The sequence below is a fragment of the Malus sylvestris genome, chromosome 9 (assembly GCF_916048215.2).
Source record: "Malus sylvestris chromosome 9, drMalSylv7.2, whole genome shotgun sequence".
Taxonomy (NCBI): Eukaryota; Viridiplantae; Streptophyta; class Magnoliopsida; order Rosales; family Rosaceae; genus Malus; species Malus sylvestris.
In genome coordinates this window covers 6,390,206-6,403,756 of record NC_062268.1, presented here as the reverse complement: position 1 = coordinate 6,403,756, position 13,551 = coordinate 6,390,206, and the positions used below count along the sequence as shown (strand labels likewise).

General features: G+C 36.1%; 2 protein-coding genes across 2 annotated transcripts; one reads left to right on the top strand and one right to left on the bottom strand.

The window, feature by feature from the left end:
- Nucleotides 1-1,219: 1,219 nt before the first annotated feature.
- On the top strand, nt 1,220-4,984 carry LOC126582690 (uncharacterized). Its single transcript, XM_050246862.1, has 6 exons — nt 1,220-2,303; nt 2,484-2,704; nt 3,093-3,315; nt 3,751-3,836; nt 4,144-4,235; nt 4,372-4,984. Exons 1-6 carry the CDS (start codon nt 2,214-2,216, stop codon nt 4,629-4,631), a joined length of 972 nt encoding a protein of 323 aa, XP_050102819.1. The 5' UTR covers nt 1,220-2,213; the 3' UTR covers nt 4,632-4,984.
- A 5,949-nt stretch (nt 4,985-10,933) lies between these two features.
- Nucleotides 10,934-11,628, bottom strand: LOC126583884 (uncharacterized). Its single transcript, XM_050248421.1, has 2 exons — nt 11,475-11,628; nt 10,934-11,298 (listed from the first exon to the last, which is right to left on the bottom strand). The coding sequence occupies exons 1-2, from the start codon at nt 11,581-11,583 to the stop codon at nt 11,099-11,101; spliced, it is 309 nt and encodes a 102-aa protein (XP_050104378.1). The 5' UTR covers nt 11,584-11,628; the 3' UTR covers nt 10,934-11,098.
- Between the last annotated feature and the right edge of the window lie 1,923 nt (nt 11,629-13,551).

Sequence of the window (13,551 nt, the reverse complement as noted above, 5' to 3'; positions counted from 1 at the left end):
AAACTCAGGGGGAGTATCTAGAAATATACTCACTTGATCTTAATGTACTCTTTTTCCCTACGATTAGGAGCATTTTTCCCACTGGGTTTTTGCTACCTAACTAGGTTTTAACGAGGCACCCATCCTGGGCTGATCATACCCTTGTGAGCTCTTCTACTTGCGTCCAGAAGACGTATAGTTTTGACTTAATGCAACTTCTCACTTTTCTCCTTAGACTATGGGCTTTTCTCCCACCTTGGGTTTTGCCATGGTAAGGTTTTGTGAGTTTTACCACTCCTGCATTCTTCCGTCTTTTGAGACTCGCATTCGCTACTTGTGCCGACTAAACGAGACGATTTCATCCACTACTTCTACATTTGCCTGAAGATCTGATGCGCCATCTACTTGAGTATTTGCACACTCAAGGGGGAGTGTTGTGACATATGTTCTTATCAATATGTGATTGTGTAAATCCTAAGTAGAGATAAAATAGGAATCCTTTGGGATCTAGAAGATCTTTCCTAATATACTTTGTATTACTTGGAGAGCAAGTTTCTCTTATCCTAATTACTATAAATAAAGGCACAAGGACTGGGGAATTAACACACAATTCCTCAAGTCTATTCTCCAATCTCTCTTCTTCTCTTTGCCGCACATCTCTGTAAAATATAGGCCACAACAAATATGACATTATCACATCATCCATCAAATTAATATTTGATATTTATCTTTTGACATCTCTTTAAAAAATGCTAAAAAGATATCTTAATATCCAGCAAAATTAGGATAAAAAAACGAGGCAGATTCTTTGTCCTCTCACTTATCGTGTCCTTTTGTTTGTGTGGTTAGAGTTAAGACACGTCAACATTTTTTATTACTATTCATTTTTGTCTTATTATCTCTATAAAAAAATTAATATAAAATATTGACGTAGCCCGTCTGTATGTGTGGTCAAAGTTAAGACACATCAACATTTTATATTACTATTCCTTTTTGCTATCTCTATAAAAAAATTAATATAAAATATTGACGTGGCTTAACCGTGACGACACTAAATACGAGGGCATGGGAGGGCACAGAAAGAAGACGGGCAGAGAATCTGTCTCCAAAAGAAAAAATCCAGGGAAATTAAAAATATAAGCATCAGGAAAGAAAATTCATAAATTTATATGGTTTATCTTTTTAGAGGGAGGAGGGACCTTTGATTGAGACAGATGAGTCTGATAAACAATAAATCTGGTATTCTGATGCCTTAATTATTGTTGGTATCCAAATCCATTTCTCTGCTTTTTATCTCTACAAAATCTCGCTCTTTAGCTCAGTTGCTATTTTCTCCGATTCCTTCTTTCCTCCCTCTCTCCCTCTCTTACTCTCTGTTTGTCCTTTTTCCTTTGCTTTCTCTGCTTTTCCGGGAAAGTTGAATCATTTTCTCGCAGTTCTGTTACAAAATCGTGTCTTTGGTTCCAAAACTACAAAAACCCAGAAATCTCTCGCGCAGAAAACTTGGTTTTCAGCTCTTTTTGTTTTGGTTTTCTAAAACTTTTCTGTCATTTTCTCGGGAAAATTCGATTGAAAGGCAGGTTTTTTTTTTTTTTTTTTTTTGGTGGGATTTTTGTAATTTTGATTTGTGGGATTGATTTAGCTTCAAGGTTTAACGTTGAATTGTCGTGACTATCAAAGGACTTGAGTTTTCTTTAAGGTTGGTGAAGAGAGAAAAGCGATTACAAAAACCCGAAAAAACAGGGGGATAATTCCGTGCCCGGAGGATTGACCGGAATTTGAATTCTCCGGCGAACGGAAATCCGTTGGGAATTGATAGCATTGCCAGCGAAGACTCTTATCTGTGAAGAGAAAAAACCGAGGTGCGAAGACTCGCCCGTGAATTGTTGTGTCCAAACGTTAAAAAATAGAACTCTTTAGTAGGCCCATTTCCCATTTTTCTCTCACTTGTCAAGGGAAATCTAATCCCGACATTCAGTCTCTCTTCCCTCTTTCCCGTTTCTCTCGCTTTCTCTCTCCTCTCCTCTCTTTCTCTCTCTCTCTCTCTGTTTTTTTCTCTCTTTTAGAAGGCTCGTTCTGTTTTCCGGGTTGGGGTGAGAGAAACATTGTTTTCTCTCTCTGATTCTGGGTGAGCGAAAAACTCAAATTTTCTCTCTCCCCTCTCTCTCTCTCTACACCTCTCGTTCTCTCTCTCTCTCTCTCTCTCTCTAGAATTGCAGAGTAAAGAAAAAGAAATGATTTTGGACAAAGGGTCAATGCAATCAAACCTTGACTGCTTCCTCCATTGTACAACCCCGGTGCTCCGACCCCAATTCCTACCCAAGGTTTGTAATTTACTGTTTAGGGTTGTTTCATCAATTTGCAAGCTGATTTTGTATTGCTGATTGTGCTGCAGCCTGATTTTCTGTTTCTGGGTTGTTTTTGAATGAATGATTTTTGATCAATTTGCATGCTGATTTTTGTTTTTTTTTGGACGTTTGGTGTTGCCGCTGATTGTGTTGCAGTCTGAGATGAGGAACCTCAATCGGCTATGGCATCCATGGGAGAGAGAAAAGGTTGAGTATTTCACATTGAGTGATCTCTGGAATTGCTATGATGAATGGAGTGCTTATGGCGCCGGAGTTCCGATCGCCATGGACAGCGGCGAGACCCTTGTGCAGTACTATGTGCCTTACCTCTCTGCTATCCAAATTTTCACTAGCAATTCATCTGTGAATAGCTTCAGGTATCAATATTTCAGGTTTCACACATGTAATTTCGCTTTTCGGGTTAAAATGTTGAAATTATATTGCGTTTGTACTTTGTAGTAGCTGTGTCTGCTTGATTTTCGCAACCTGATTGTTGCGGTGATCGAATTTGTAAAAGCTGGTTTGAATTGGCTTAAAACCGATATTGAATCAATTAAGTTTTGGTTGTGCATTGTTGTAGACAATCCAAATGCTAAGATTCTGATATGGGTTAGTTGGACTACATTGATTTGGTGGTTCTATGCCCATCGCCATCGGATACAGTTTTACTTATTGTAATTTCGTGTAATTTACTAGCAAAAAAGGGTATCTGTCTTTGTAAAGTTGCTATAATGGCAGAATCACATTCAAATCAATTTTTTTCAGGGAAGAGGCCGAGTCGGGCGACTGCGAGACTAGGGATTCGTTTAGCGATTCGTGGAGCTTTGAGAGTGAAAGTGATAAGTTGTGGAGATCGGATGGATGCTCTTCGGAAGATGGCGGGTTCGAGCAAGACAATCTCTGGCATGTGAATGATAGATTAGGGTACCGATATTTTGAGTATTTTGAGAGATCAACTCCCTATGGAAGAGTTCCTCTAATGGATAAGGTATCCTTTTGTTGTTCATTTTCCTCTTATGCAACCCTTACTTTGTTGTGCCCTTCTAATTCTCCCTTTTTTTTTTTTTTTTTCCGGTTTGATTTGTGGTCATATCTGATTAAACTTGGTAGTAGTAATAAATTAATGGGTTTGTTATAGTCGCATGATTACTTTCTCCTGTTTAGGTATCTAAACTTTTGACCTTGATATGTTCAAGTCCATCTCTCTCTTCTTGAGAACATGTTCTTGCTTTGGTTGTTCTTTTACCTTTTTGACTCTTTCTGTCTAAGAAGAAAATTATATAATACGTTTCAAGATATGAGGTTCTAATTTTTTGGACGATCGTGACCACTTATGCTTGTTAGTTTCTCAGACTCCATATTGTTATACGCATACTAAAAGTATGTCGGTTTGATTGACACTTTGTGCGTTATATGCTTTCAGATCAATTCGTTAGCTCAAAGATACCCTGGCTTGATGTCATTAAGGAGTGTTGATCTCTCACCAGCTAGTTGGATGGCTGTTGCTTGGTACATCTCTCTCTCTCTCTCTCTCTCTCTCTCTTGCCTTAACATGTGATGTGACACCCAAATAATTACCCAAATAGAATCAGAGTAAAGCGTGCAATTTGTCTTGAGCATGCTACTTTATTGTTTTGTTGCTTGTGAAAGCACTGAATGTGCAACATTTTTGGAAAATCACTCCGACGTCGGTTATAATTACACGTTTTAGAGAATAAATACTGCTTCTAAATGACCGTGATTTACACAGACGAGCATGCTTCCTTATTAGGATAAAGCAAAAGTTATTTAACTTTGTTGATGTGATTATTTTCAGGTATCCAATTTATCACATTCCAATGGGAAGGACTATCAAGGATCTGTCCACATCCTTCCTCACTTACCACACCCTTTCATCTTCTTTTCAAGGTATTTATTCTCCAAGTCCATTTCGCTTTAGTTTTGTTTCCATGCTAAAGCCTTTTTCACCATAAATATCTAAGTTCTTCGATAGCTATGTATATGCACGATATTTACTTACACGCCTGATATGCACGATATGTAGACATGGACCTTGAGGATGATATTGAGAGCAACGAGCAACAGAAGCGGAAGAAAGGGGAAGGCATCTCTCTCCCTCCATTTGGTTTGGCCACTTACAAGATGCAAGGAAATGTGTGGGTATCAGGCAATTGTGGAAAGGACCAAGAGAGGCTCATGTCGCTATTGAGCGTGGCGGATTCTTGGCTAAAGCAGCTTAGGGTCAAGCACCATGATTTCAACTATTTCACAGCTATTAGGCGTGGCCAGTGCCACTACCTTTAAGTTTTAAAAGAACTCCTCCACTTGAAAGTGAAAGTGATGGACCGCTAAACTCCTCTTTTCGGATAATTTGGTTTTCGTTAACATTTTGTTTTGGAGTTTAATTAGCCGATGAGGCTGATTAAGGATTGTGGTTATTTGCTAGGGTGTTATAGTGTTGAGCTCATGTTTGAGGTCAGTAGATGAGAGTATGTGATGAATGACTTTGACTCCTTTTGTTGGGACTTTGTATGTAGTAGAGACGGGTGAGGTTAGAGAGAGGCTCTTTGAATCATGAGTTTATAGTGGTTTGTGTAAATTATTATATATTCTCTTGACCGTTTATGGAACTTTGGGGAGACGAGGAAATTGCTCTATGCCTTTGCAATTTTATTTTAATATTTCTCTTAATATTGGCCTACCCCTATCGTGTGGTCATTTCTCTTGACCACATTGGGTTGTCAACATATTGGGAGAGAATGTTGCATACGACTATGCATATCCCACGCTACTTATAATACTAATGACGCGCTCAGGATACGTACTGGATGAGTAGGAATTCTATGACACGAGAACACCGCTGCGAGCTGCGATCCTCCCCTAGACTTGTTCTCTGGAAAAAGTTGGTAGAAAGGAAAAGTAAGAAGGATGAGTCTCTAGACGTAGAGAGATAATGCTTCTGTCGACTAGAAGGATAAACCTGTTGAGGGATTTTGTGGATAATGTGAATATAAATTATAAAAATAGAGAAGAGAAGTGTCCTTGGTGGTTCTTGCATCAACCAAAACCTCACTTTATTAGTTTAGGGTAGCTCTGTGTAATTTGACTAGTTCATCCTGTTAGTTGGAAACATGGAATTCCAAAACCAAACAAGCAACCAAAACACTTTATGGCTTTAAAGGTTGCCTAGAGTCCTTGACTTGGTGCAATTCTATATCATTCTATGTGCTCGCGTCCATTGAACCACCGCATAAGACGTAAGTTGTTGCTTTAGTTAGATTGGTTGCACAAAGTTATATTATATTTGGGATTAGATTCAGCATAACTCTGCCAGTAATCATGCTCTAATTGTGGCGCAGTGAAATGGTGGGTGTCATCGTGTCAAAACATAAAAAATTGATCAACTTGCGGATTTTTCAACTTTCGTTTTCTTTTTTGCTTTGTGGCACAATGAAATGGTGAGTGTCATTGTGTAAAATAAATATAGAAAATTGTTCGTCATGCAGATTTTTCTACTTTTGCACTCTTTTTTTTTATTGTGTTTGTTGATGCACAAAATCAATGAGGACTTTGGTACAACAGAAAGTGTTAAGTTTGTGAATTTCGCTAGATTGTTCCGGTCACTAGTATGGATAAGTATGTAAATGGATAGAGATAGGGAAGCAAACACAAGATGTAAGTGGTTCACCCAGATTGGCTACGTCCACAGAGTAGAGGAGTTCTCATTAATTGTGAAGGGTTTACACAAGTACATAGGTTCAAGCTCTCTTTTAATGAGTACAAGTGAATGATTTAGTACAAATGACATTAGGAAATATTGTGAGAGAATGATCTCTATTTATAGAAGAGAGTTTCTAGTTTCATTCTGACATTGACACGTGTCGTGTTGTGATTGGCTTCTGATGTCGACACGTGTCGCGCTATGATTGGCTTCTGATGTCGACACGTGTCGCGCTGTGATTGGCCTCCTGGTTGGAGGGAAACTCTTCTGGGTCCTTGACGGTATAACGTTGACCGATACTCAGTAGTTTCGGGATTGGTCAAGTATGGTACAAATATTGTTCAACGAGTTTTTTTCGATTTACTCAGTTCAAAGATTGTTAAAAATAAAGAGCGTGAAAATCATTTACCAAAGAATTATCATTATCATTGGGATATTCATTTTTGGTGAGGTTTAAGAATTTGTTTGGGCTAGTAGTTAAGAGTATCAAAAGTGTTATTGTCAAAAGCTCTTTAGGTGATTGGTGAAATTTCTATATGCTAACTTCATATAAAGGGGCTTTTAGTTTAAGTCGGTAAAAATATTTACTCATGCACAAAACCCTAACATTTTATTTTCTACCTTTTAACATATGGGACCAGATATGAGAATGGTGCGCGGCGTGACTCTCGGTAGCTAGTGCCTATTGCATTGAGTCCAAAACATTCTAACTAGCTTACAGTTTTAAAGGAATGTTGGCACGCTGTAAAACTATCACTCTCCCTCTTGAATTTTCAACTTTTAAAGACAATAATGACTAACATGACACGGAGAATAGCCCATCTTTGCACCGATGAATTAAGGACATATGCTACGATTTTATCTATGGTGACATCCTTTGGCGAATGATTTAAAAAAAAAGATCTTTAGTTTGTAAACCTAGTGCACACAACCACAATTAAAATGCATGAAGGTTAGTCTTGACTCCATAGACTGGTTTTGAACATTCGAGATGGGGAAGTTCCGAATAACATTAGTGCTCGATTAGTGCTCGATTACTTGTCTCTTACCCATGTCATGTCATCCATACAGCACAGAACCTAATTCTTTGCATATAAAATTATATATTATAAACCCACTTCTAGCTTCCATTCCATCGGAACGGAAAAGGATCCTTGCCGATTCATTTTTTTAGGAATTTCGCAATTGTGTCCGTTCATCGTATATCGTGCGATAATAAATCATTTAAAATTTAAAATTTAAAATTCAAATATAAATAATACCTAATAAAAAAATTGACTGTACGATATACGATAAACGAATACGATTGCGGATCCCTAAAATCCTTAGGAAAAGAAACCGACGATGATCCTTTTCCCATCGGAACCCCAATGTCAATTATTATATTAAAATATACTAACATGTAGAATGTTAGTGGTTTCTAAAGACAATACGATAAACGAATACAATTACGATATACGATATACGATAAACGAACACGATTACAAAATTCTTAAAATTCTTAAGAAAAGAAACCGACGATGATCATTTTCCCATTGGAACCCCAATGTCAATTATTATATTAAAATATACTAACATATACACATGGCACATGTAGAATGTTAGTGGTTTCTAAAGACAATCCCATTGACAAATCTGAGAACTCCTTTTTTGAGTGCAACCGACTATGTGATCCACTTGTGGCTTTGGTTGAAAAGTGGGGAAGACCCAAATTTCTCTATCTTATCTATTAGACAAAGAAACGTCACGACGGTTTTCCAAAAAAAAAAAAAAGAAAAAAAAAAAAGAGAAACGTCACGTCGTTTTTTTATCTCAAAAGTGCAACCACTAACCATATGTTGTCGCATGTTGTGTATGCACTGATATAAATAGCAAGGACTTTTATGAACTGATATAAATAGCAAGGACTTTTATGAACTGATATAAATAGCAAGGACTTTTGGAGTCCAACTACCAAAACATCAAAATTGCACCCCTCATGGGCAAGCATTTGCCACTGGGTTTTGTGGGTCTAGAGACATTGATCATGGATGGGTCATGGATTTGCTGTATTGCAACTTCATATACTTCATTCAATCTGATGATCCACTTAGACATTAGAACAGCTTTGCCACATGCCATGCTAAGATAATTTCTTCTTCTTCTTCTGTTTTTTCTAATAATTTTGATACATTGGATGTGATCAAAATCTTTATATCACTAAATCTAAACCATTTCCTAGCTGGCCTTGTCAACTGGATAAATTCAAGAAAAATGCTTTATGTTAATGTTATCAGACTGTAAATTTAGACTATTAGTTCATTGAAGTCCTGTTCAAATTTGTAATTTAAAAAATGACGACATAAGCATTTATGTGAAGAAAAAAAGTCTAACAAGAAACAAATGCTTTCCTTCTGAATAGTTGCTGTGTGTTTTGTAAGTATTTGATTGAAATTTTCTCCAAGTGGTATATTATACCTACTAATGAATTTTTTTAGCTACAAATCAAAGACCTTCGATATTTTTTTTTTGTCAAAAAAGACCTTCGATATTAAGACCACATGATCTAGAAACAACAACCATTAAGTCTCAAATTTCCATATATTTGCTGTCTCAAATTTCATGTATATTACATATACCATATATGACTCCTACCTTCATAACGAGCCTTGTATAAGCAAAAAATGAAATTAAAGTTATTCATTGTGTAATGGATCCTAAATTAAGTACGTAAATGTTTTTCAGAGTTTAATATGTGAAGTCGCATTAAGTACATCCTAAACTAGTCAAGTTAATAGAGCACTCTAATAACTTTGAGTGAATAGCTAATCACAACTCGTATCTTCCCAATTCTTTACGTGGAATATAGAATTTTTTATTTCGTTATTATTCTCTTGTGGCTAGTTTTACATAATAACCAAATAATTGTTGAGTTATTTATTTATTTTTTGCATCGTACGTATAGGTTGAGAGCTACTATATAATTAAATCATGGTTTCCAAAAGATGGCTCTTGATCTTGTGATCGATAGTTGCAGACATTGCTCCCTGAATTGGCTCTTGATTTTGTGATCTTATATTTGGCGTGTGGACTTGGTCCTAAGGAATTGATAAATAGCTAGTGGGTTAAGCCCAGCATATTTAAACCCTTGATAAAGGCTACCCGAGCCTAATAAATTGAGTAGCGGGCTGTGACTCAACCCGAACCGAACCTCCTAATGTCTACCCTTACCAATGATCAACACACACAAAGAAAGTTATCAAACTTTGCCCTTATGTGCACTGAGAATTTCACAGTTTCTTTCGAGAATTCCACTATATTCAAACAATATAATTGTACAGCCAAATCACTTATTGCATGCAAAGTATTTTAATCGCTTCATTATATACAGGTAAAATCTTTGTAAAGTATTGGAATGCATTTTTGCTCACCCACATTAACTTTGGTGTATGCTCATCGTACAAATTCTTGTTTGCCACGTGTCTCATCTCTTAACTATAGTTAACATCTTTATTAAATGTTCTTTTTATTTTTTTAATAGTGATTTAAATAGTGATTAAATAAAAACAAAAATAAATACAAACAAAATAGTTACTCTACCCAACCATGCCAACCCTGACAAACAGGTAGCCGCGACGCCACCGCCGCCGGCTACCAATTTCAACCCAATTCCTTAATCCTTTTCAACCTATCACTCCACTCTTACCCCGAAACAACATCTACCATGCTCTTAACAATATCATTCGTCCCATTATCTTCGATCATCCTATCATAAAAATGCTTGAAATGGAAAAGCCCTTTTTCAACTGCTCTATAATTACCATAGACGTTTGCACATCAATGGAAAATCCCTTCTCTCTCATTTGCCTCAGATCGATCCAAAGTCTTTCATGGGTGTTTATCCAATTTCTTCAAAACATGAGTACTGCACATCAATGGATAAAGACCCACCGAAGAACTCAACTAAATCCATTTTTTCTCACATGCCTAATTGAAAAAATCCAAACCCTTTCATGGGTCTTTATCCAATTTCTTCAAAACATAGATTACTGCATCAGTGGTGAGTGATGTGTACGACGCGGATAACTCGTTCTCGAACTCACCGGACCATAGGTTAGCCAAAATGAGTAGCTGCCTTGGAGGACCGGTACTGAATAGAGATGAGAGAGACGGCATAAGGGTGAAGAAGAGAGAGAGAGAGAGAGAGAGAGAGAGAGAGAGAGAGAGAGAGAGTGAACATATGGTTTTTCCGGCGGCAAGACTGAGATCTGATCACTTGCGGCGACGTGGGTAGGTGTTTTTCGGGTTGGTTGGGTGGGAAATTTGAAGCGCCGGAGTTATTTTATTTTTGTTTAATCTCAGTTTTAAATCACTGTTAAAAAATAAAAAGAACATTTAATAAAAATGTTAACTATAGTTAGGAGATGATGCACATGGCAAGTGTATGGTGAGCATACACCAAAGTTAATGTAGGTGAGCAAAAATGCACCCTAAAGTATTGGGATCAAACTAGTTTTATATTTTTTAAAAGTTATCATCAAAAGAGGTGCAATTAAAAAATCATTTGACTTATTTATTCTTAATGAATGTTGTATTTTCTAAAGAGTGGTGCTATTTACGCATCAATTTTTACCTCTCACACACCATTTTTAATTTTTGACCGTTGGATCGAATGAATAGACGAAGATCAGGACTCCCATGTAACACTTTTAAATTCCCATAGTTTATTTAAAAGGAAACGATAATATTCAATTAATAGATGTGTGTAGCCATATTGACAGCGCTCGAGTATGAATTCTCTTTGATATAATTTAATTAAATTGAAGTATAATATTGCCATTTCAACAAATCCAGTATTAAAAATTATTAAAAGAAAAAAAGCAAAAGAGAAAATTCAGCATAAACACCAGGATTCAACAATGTGAAATTTTTTTTTTTTTTTTTTACAACAATGTAAAAACTATTAAAGCAAAGTGGAAATTGGAACGAACACTGATGCTTGTTAGTGCTCTTTTATTCATGCATTTATTTTCTCTGCTTCAACTCAAACTTTCCTCCTTCAGTCTGCAGTTTATTTTGTAGTGCCAACAATGCAAAGCCATTGACCCACAAAGATACTGTCACGGTTGAGGTTAGGGTTGATTTCAGAGAAGTGAGCAGCATTCAGTTTGAACTTCTGAATGATTCCATCACAAGTATCCCCAAGTTTTGCCCCATATACCTTTTGGCATCTTGGGGCTCTTGGAGCTGCTTTCAGGCCCCCAAACCCAACTACACAATCAAATATTCAAAAGAAAGAAAAAAGAAAAGTTAAAACACAAAAGGCAACGTATTAGTATCCAACGTATACATAAAAAATGAAATTCAGCAAAACATTGATTTCATACAAACCGAAATGATAATCGTCTATAACTAGATAATTACAATTCTAATCTTGTAAAGCTTACTGCTGCCTAGTTGTTTTCCCTCAGCAAAGGAGATGATGAGAAGAAGGCAGAACAAGAGAACCAAATTACGGGACATGGCTGCTTTTTTGTTAGAGATAATCACAGCCATTATTGCTTCATATGTGATTGTAATTAGTTTTAGTAAGAAGCTAACTCTGTTTAGTGTTGGTTGATGATTTGTTGAGAGTGTAAAGCCATATATATAGGTAGAGATGGTAATGCCTTGTTAGAGGCCGGTTTGTCCAACGTCCCTTTCTAGTGTGTTTATCCCAAAGAAGTTATAAATATATTAAGCAATCTTTTAAGAACATGTTGTGTATGGGAATATTGCGCATTGCGCAGGCTTGGTTGTTTTTGTTTTTGCTTTTGTTTTGTTTTTTGGGTCTTTTTCTTGTATTGCTAACATCTTTCTGCTGTCCTACATATGATTATTTGTCCTTTTACTACCACACAAAAGGATCACTCCAGATATTTATTTGAAGTTCACACACACACACAGACACACACATATATATATATATATATATATATATATATATATATATATATTCGTAAGAATAAAATTAATCAAATAAGTATTTTATGATATAAAACAGATGACTGAGAGGATAGAAGACGCAATGGACCCATGGAAGTCAAAAGAACGTAGCAGGAATTTGCAAATTTGGCGTCCAAGCTTCGATTTGGGCCCATGATACTTTTCAGAAAAGATAACGACTCCACGGTTCAAACACATTGCTTTGCTATGATAATACTATAGATTTCGGCCATCTACGGTCGTCTAGGCTTCCAAAATAGTTTTTTAATTTTTGTAATAAAAATTGGACTTTTCGTTTGCCATTCGATTAATATCGTTTTGATTTCGTTCAATTCCCTAAGGCCCTTGAGCTTGCATTTTGATTATGTTGTTAAAGCTGTTGGCTTCATTGTATTGTCGTCTTTCAATCAATAATCAAACAAAATTTTAAATTTTCAACCAAAATCTATAGTGGATTCTAGAATTTGTTCTTTAAGGACTTACGTTGGTATCTCATGTTAACTTCGTGCTGCATCATTTTATTGATTTACATAAGTTTCTAGATCATCTATCTAATTTTTGCAAGATCTTTTGCATCAATAGTAAGGAAATATTATAACTAGGTTATTTGTTACCGATTCTTATTATTTATTGAGTCATAGCGGAGCCAGAACTAGTAATTTTTATTTATTTTTCTGTTATTTAGGTTAAAATTTTAGTGAAGAATATTTATATGGCTCAATAAAGCGTGCTCAACTATTGGGTTTACTCATATAAGTACATGTAAGGTCCATTAATTTTTCGATATGATATTTACTCTAGATAACAACATTTTTCTTGCTACGATCAAAAGATTTAACTATAATTTAACCGTCGATCTTTTCACAAAAATTGTGAGCTACAAGTCACCATTTTTTAATTGGTTTTGAGAAAATGTACAAGAATCATGAGAAACTTTTTATTACTTATGTCACATAATGAATTGTAAGACCATTTCCGAATTCCTAATAACCTTTTTTTTAGAAGGCACTTAAAAGATCTTGCTAAAACTCATCGATTGAACTTTTCACTAAAACTGTGACCTGTCATGATATTATTTTCACACAAATTATGAGTTGTCCTAGTTATTTTGTACTAATTATTTTACTAAAGTAGTTGGAAAAAAATACCTTCGGGATTAGGCTTAGTTTATAGAAACATAATCTCTCATGGGCAACTTTGCCCCCTCCCTCAATGGTTATGGTGCTATCTCGGATGGGCTTCCATGTCCTCCGTCATCTTTTGATTGATGTCTGATAGTGGAATCACTATTAGCCTCTTCCTCTTTTGTTTCACTTGAGTAGTGTTCAGTAGTATTTGTCTGATTGTATAAACCGTATTTCGCTACTGCCTAGTTTGTATCGACTGCACTCTCTTTTTTATTTTCGGTTTTGCCTTTGGGCTATCATAGCCTTTATTTGCACTTGCTGTCCCTTTTCGGGTCTTTAACGAAGTTTTCATTTGGACAAAAAAAAAAAAAAAAGATGCTAGGTTCAACCCGATTTCTCATCCTTCAAGCAG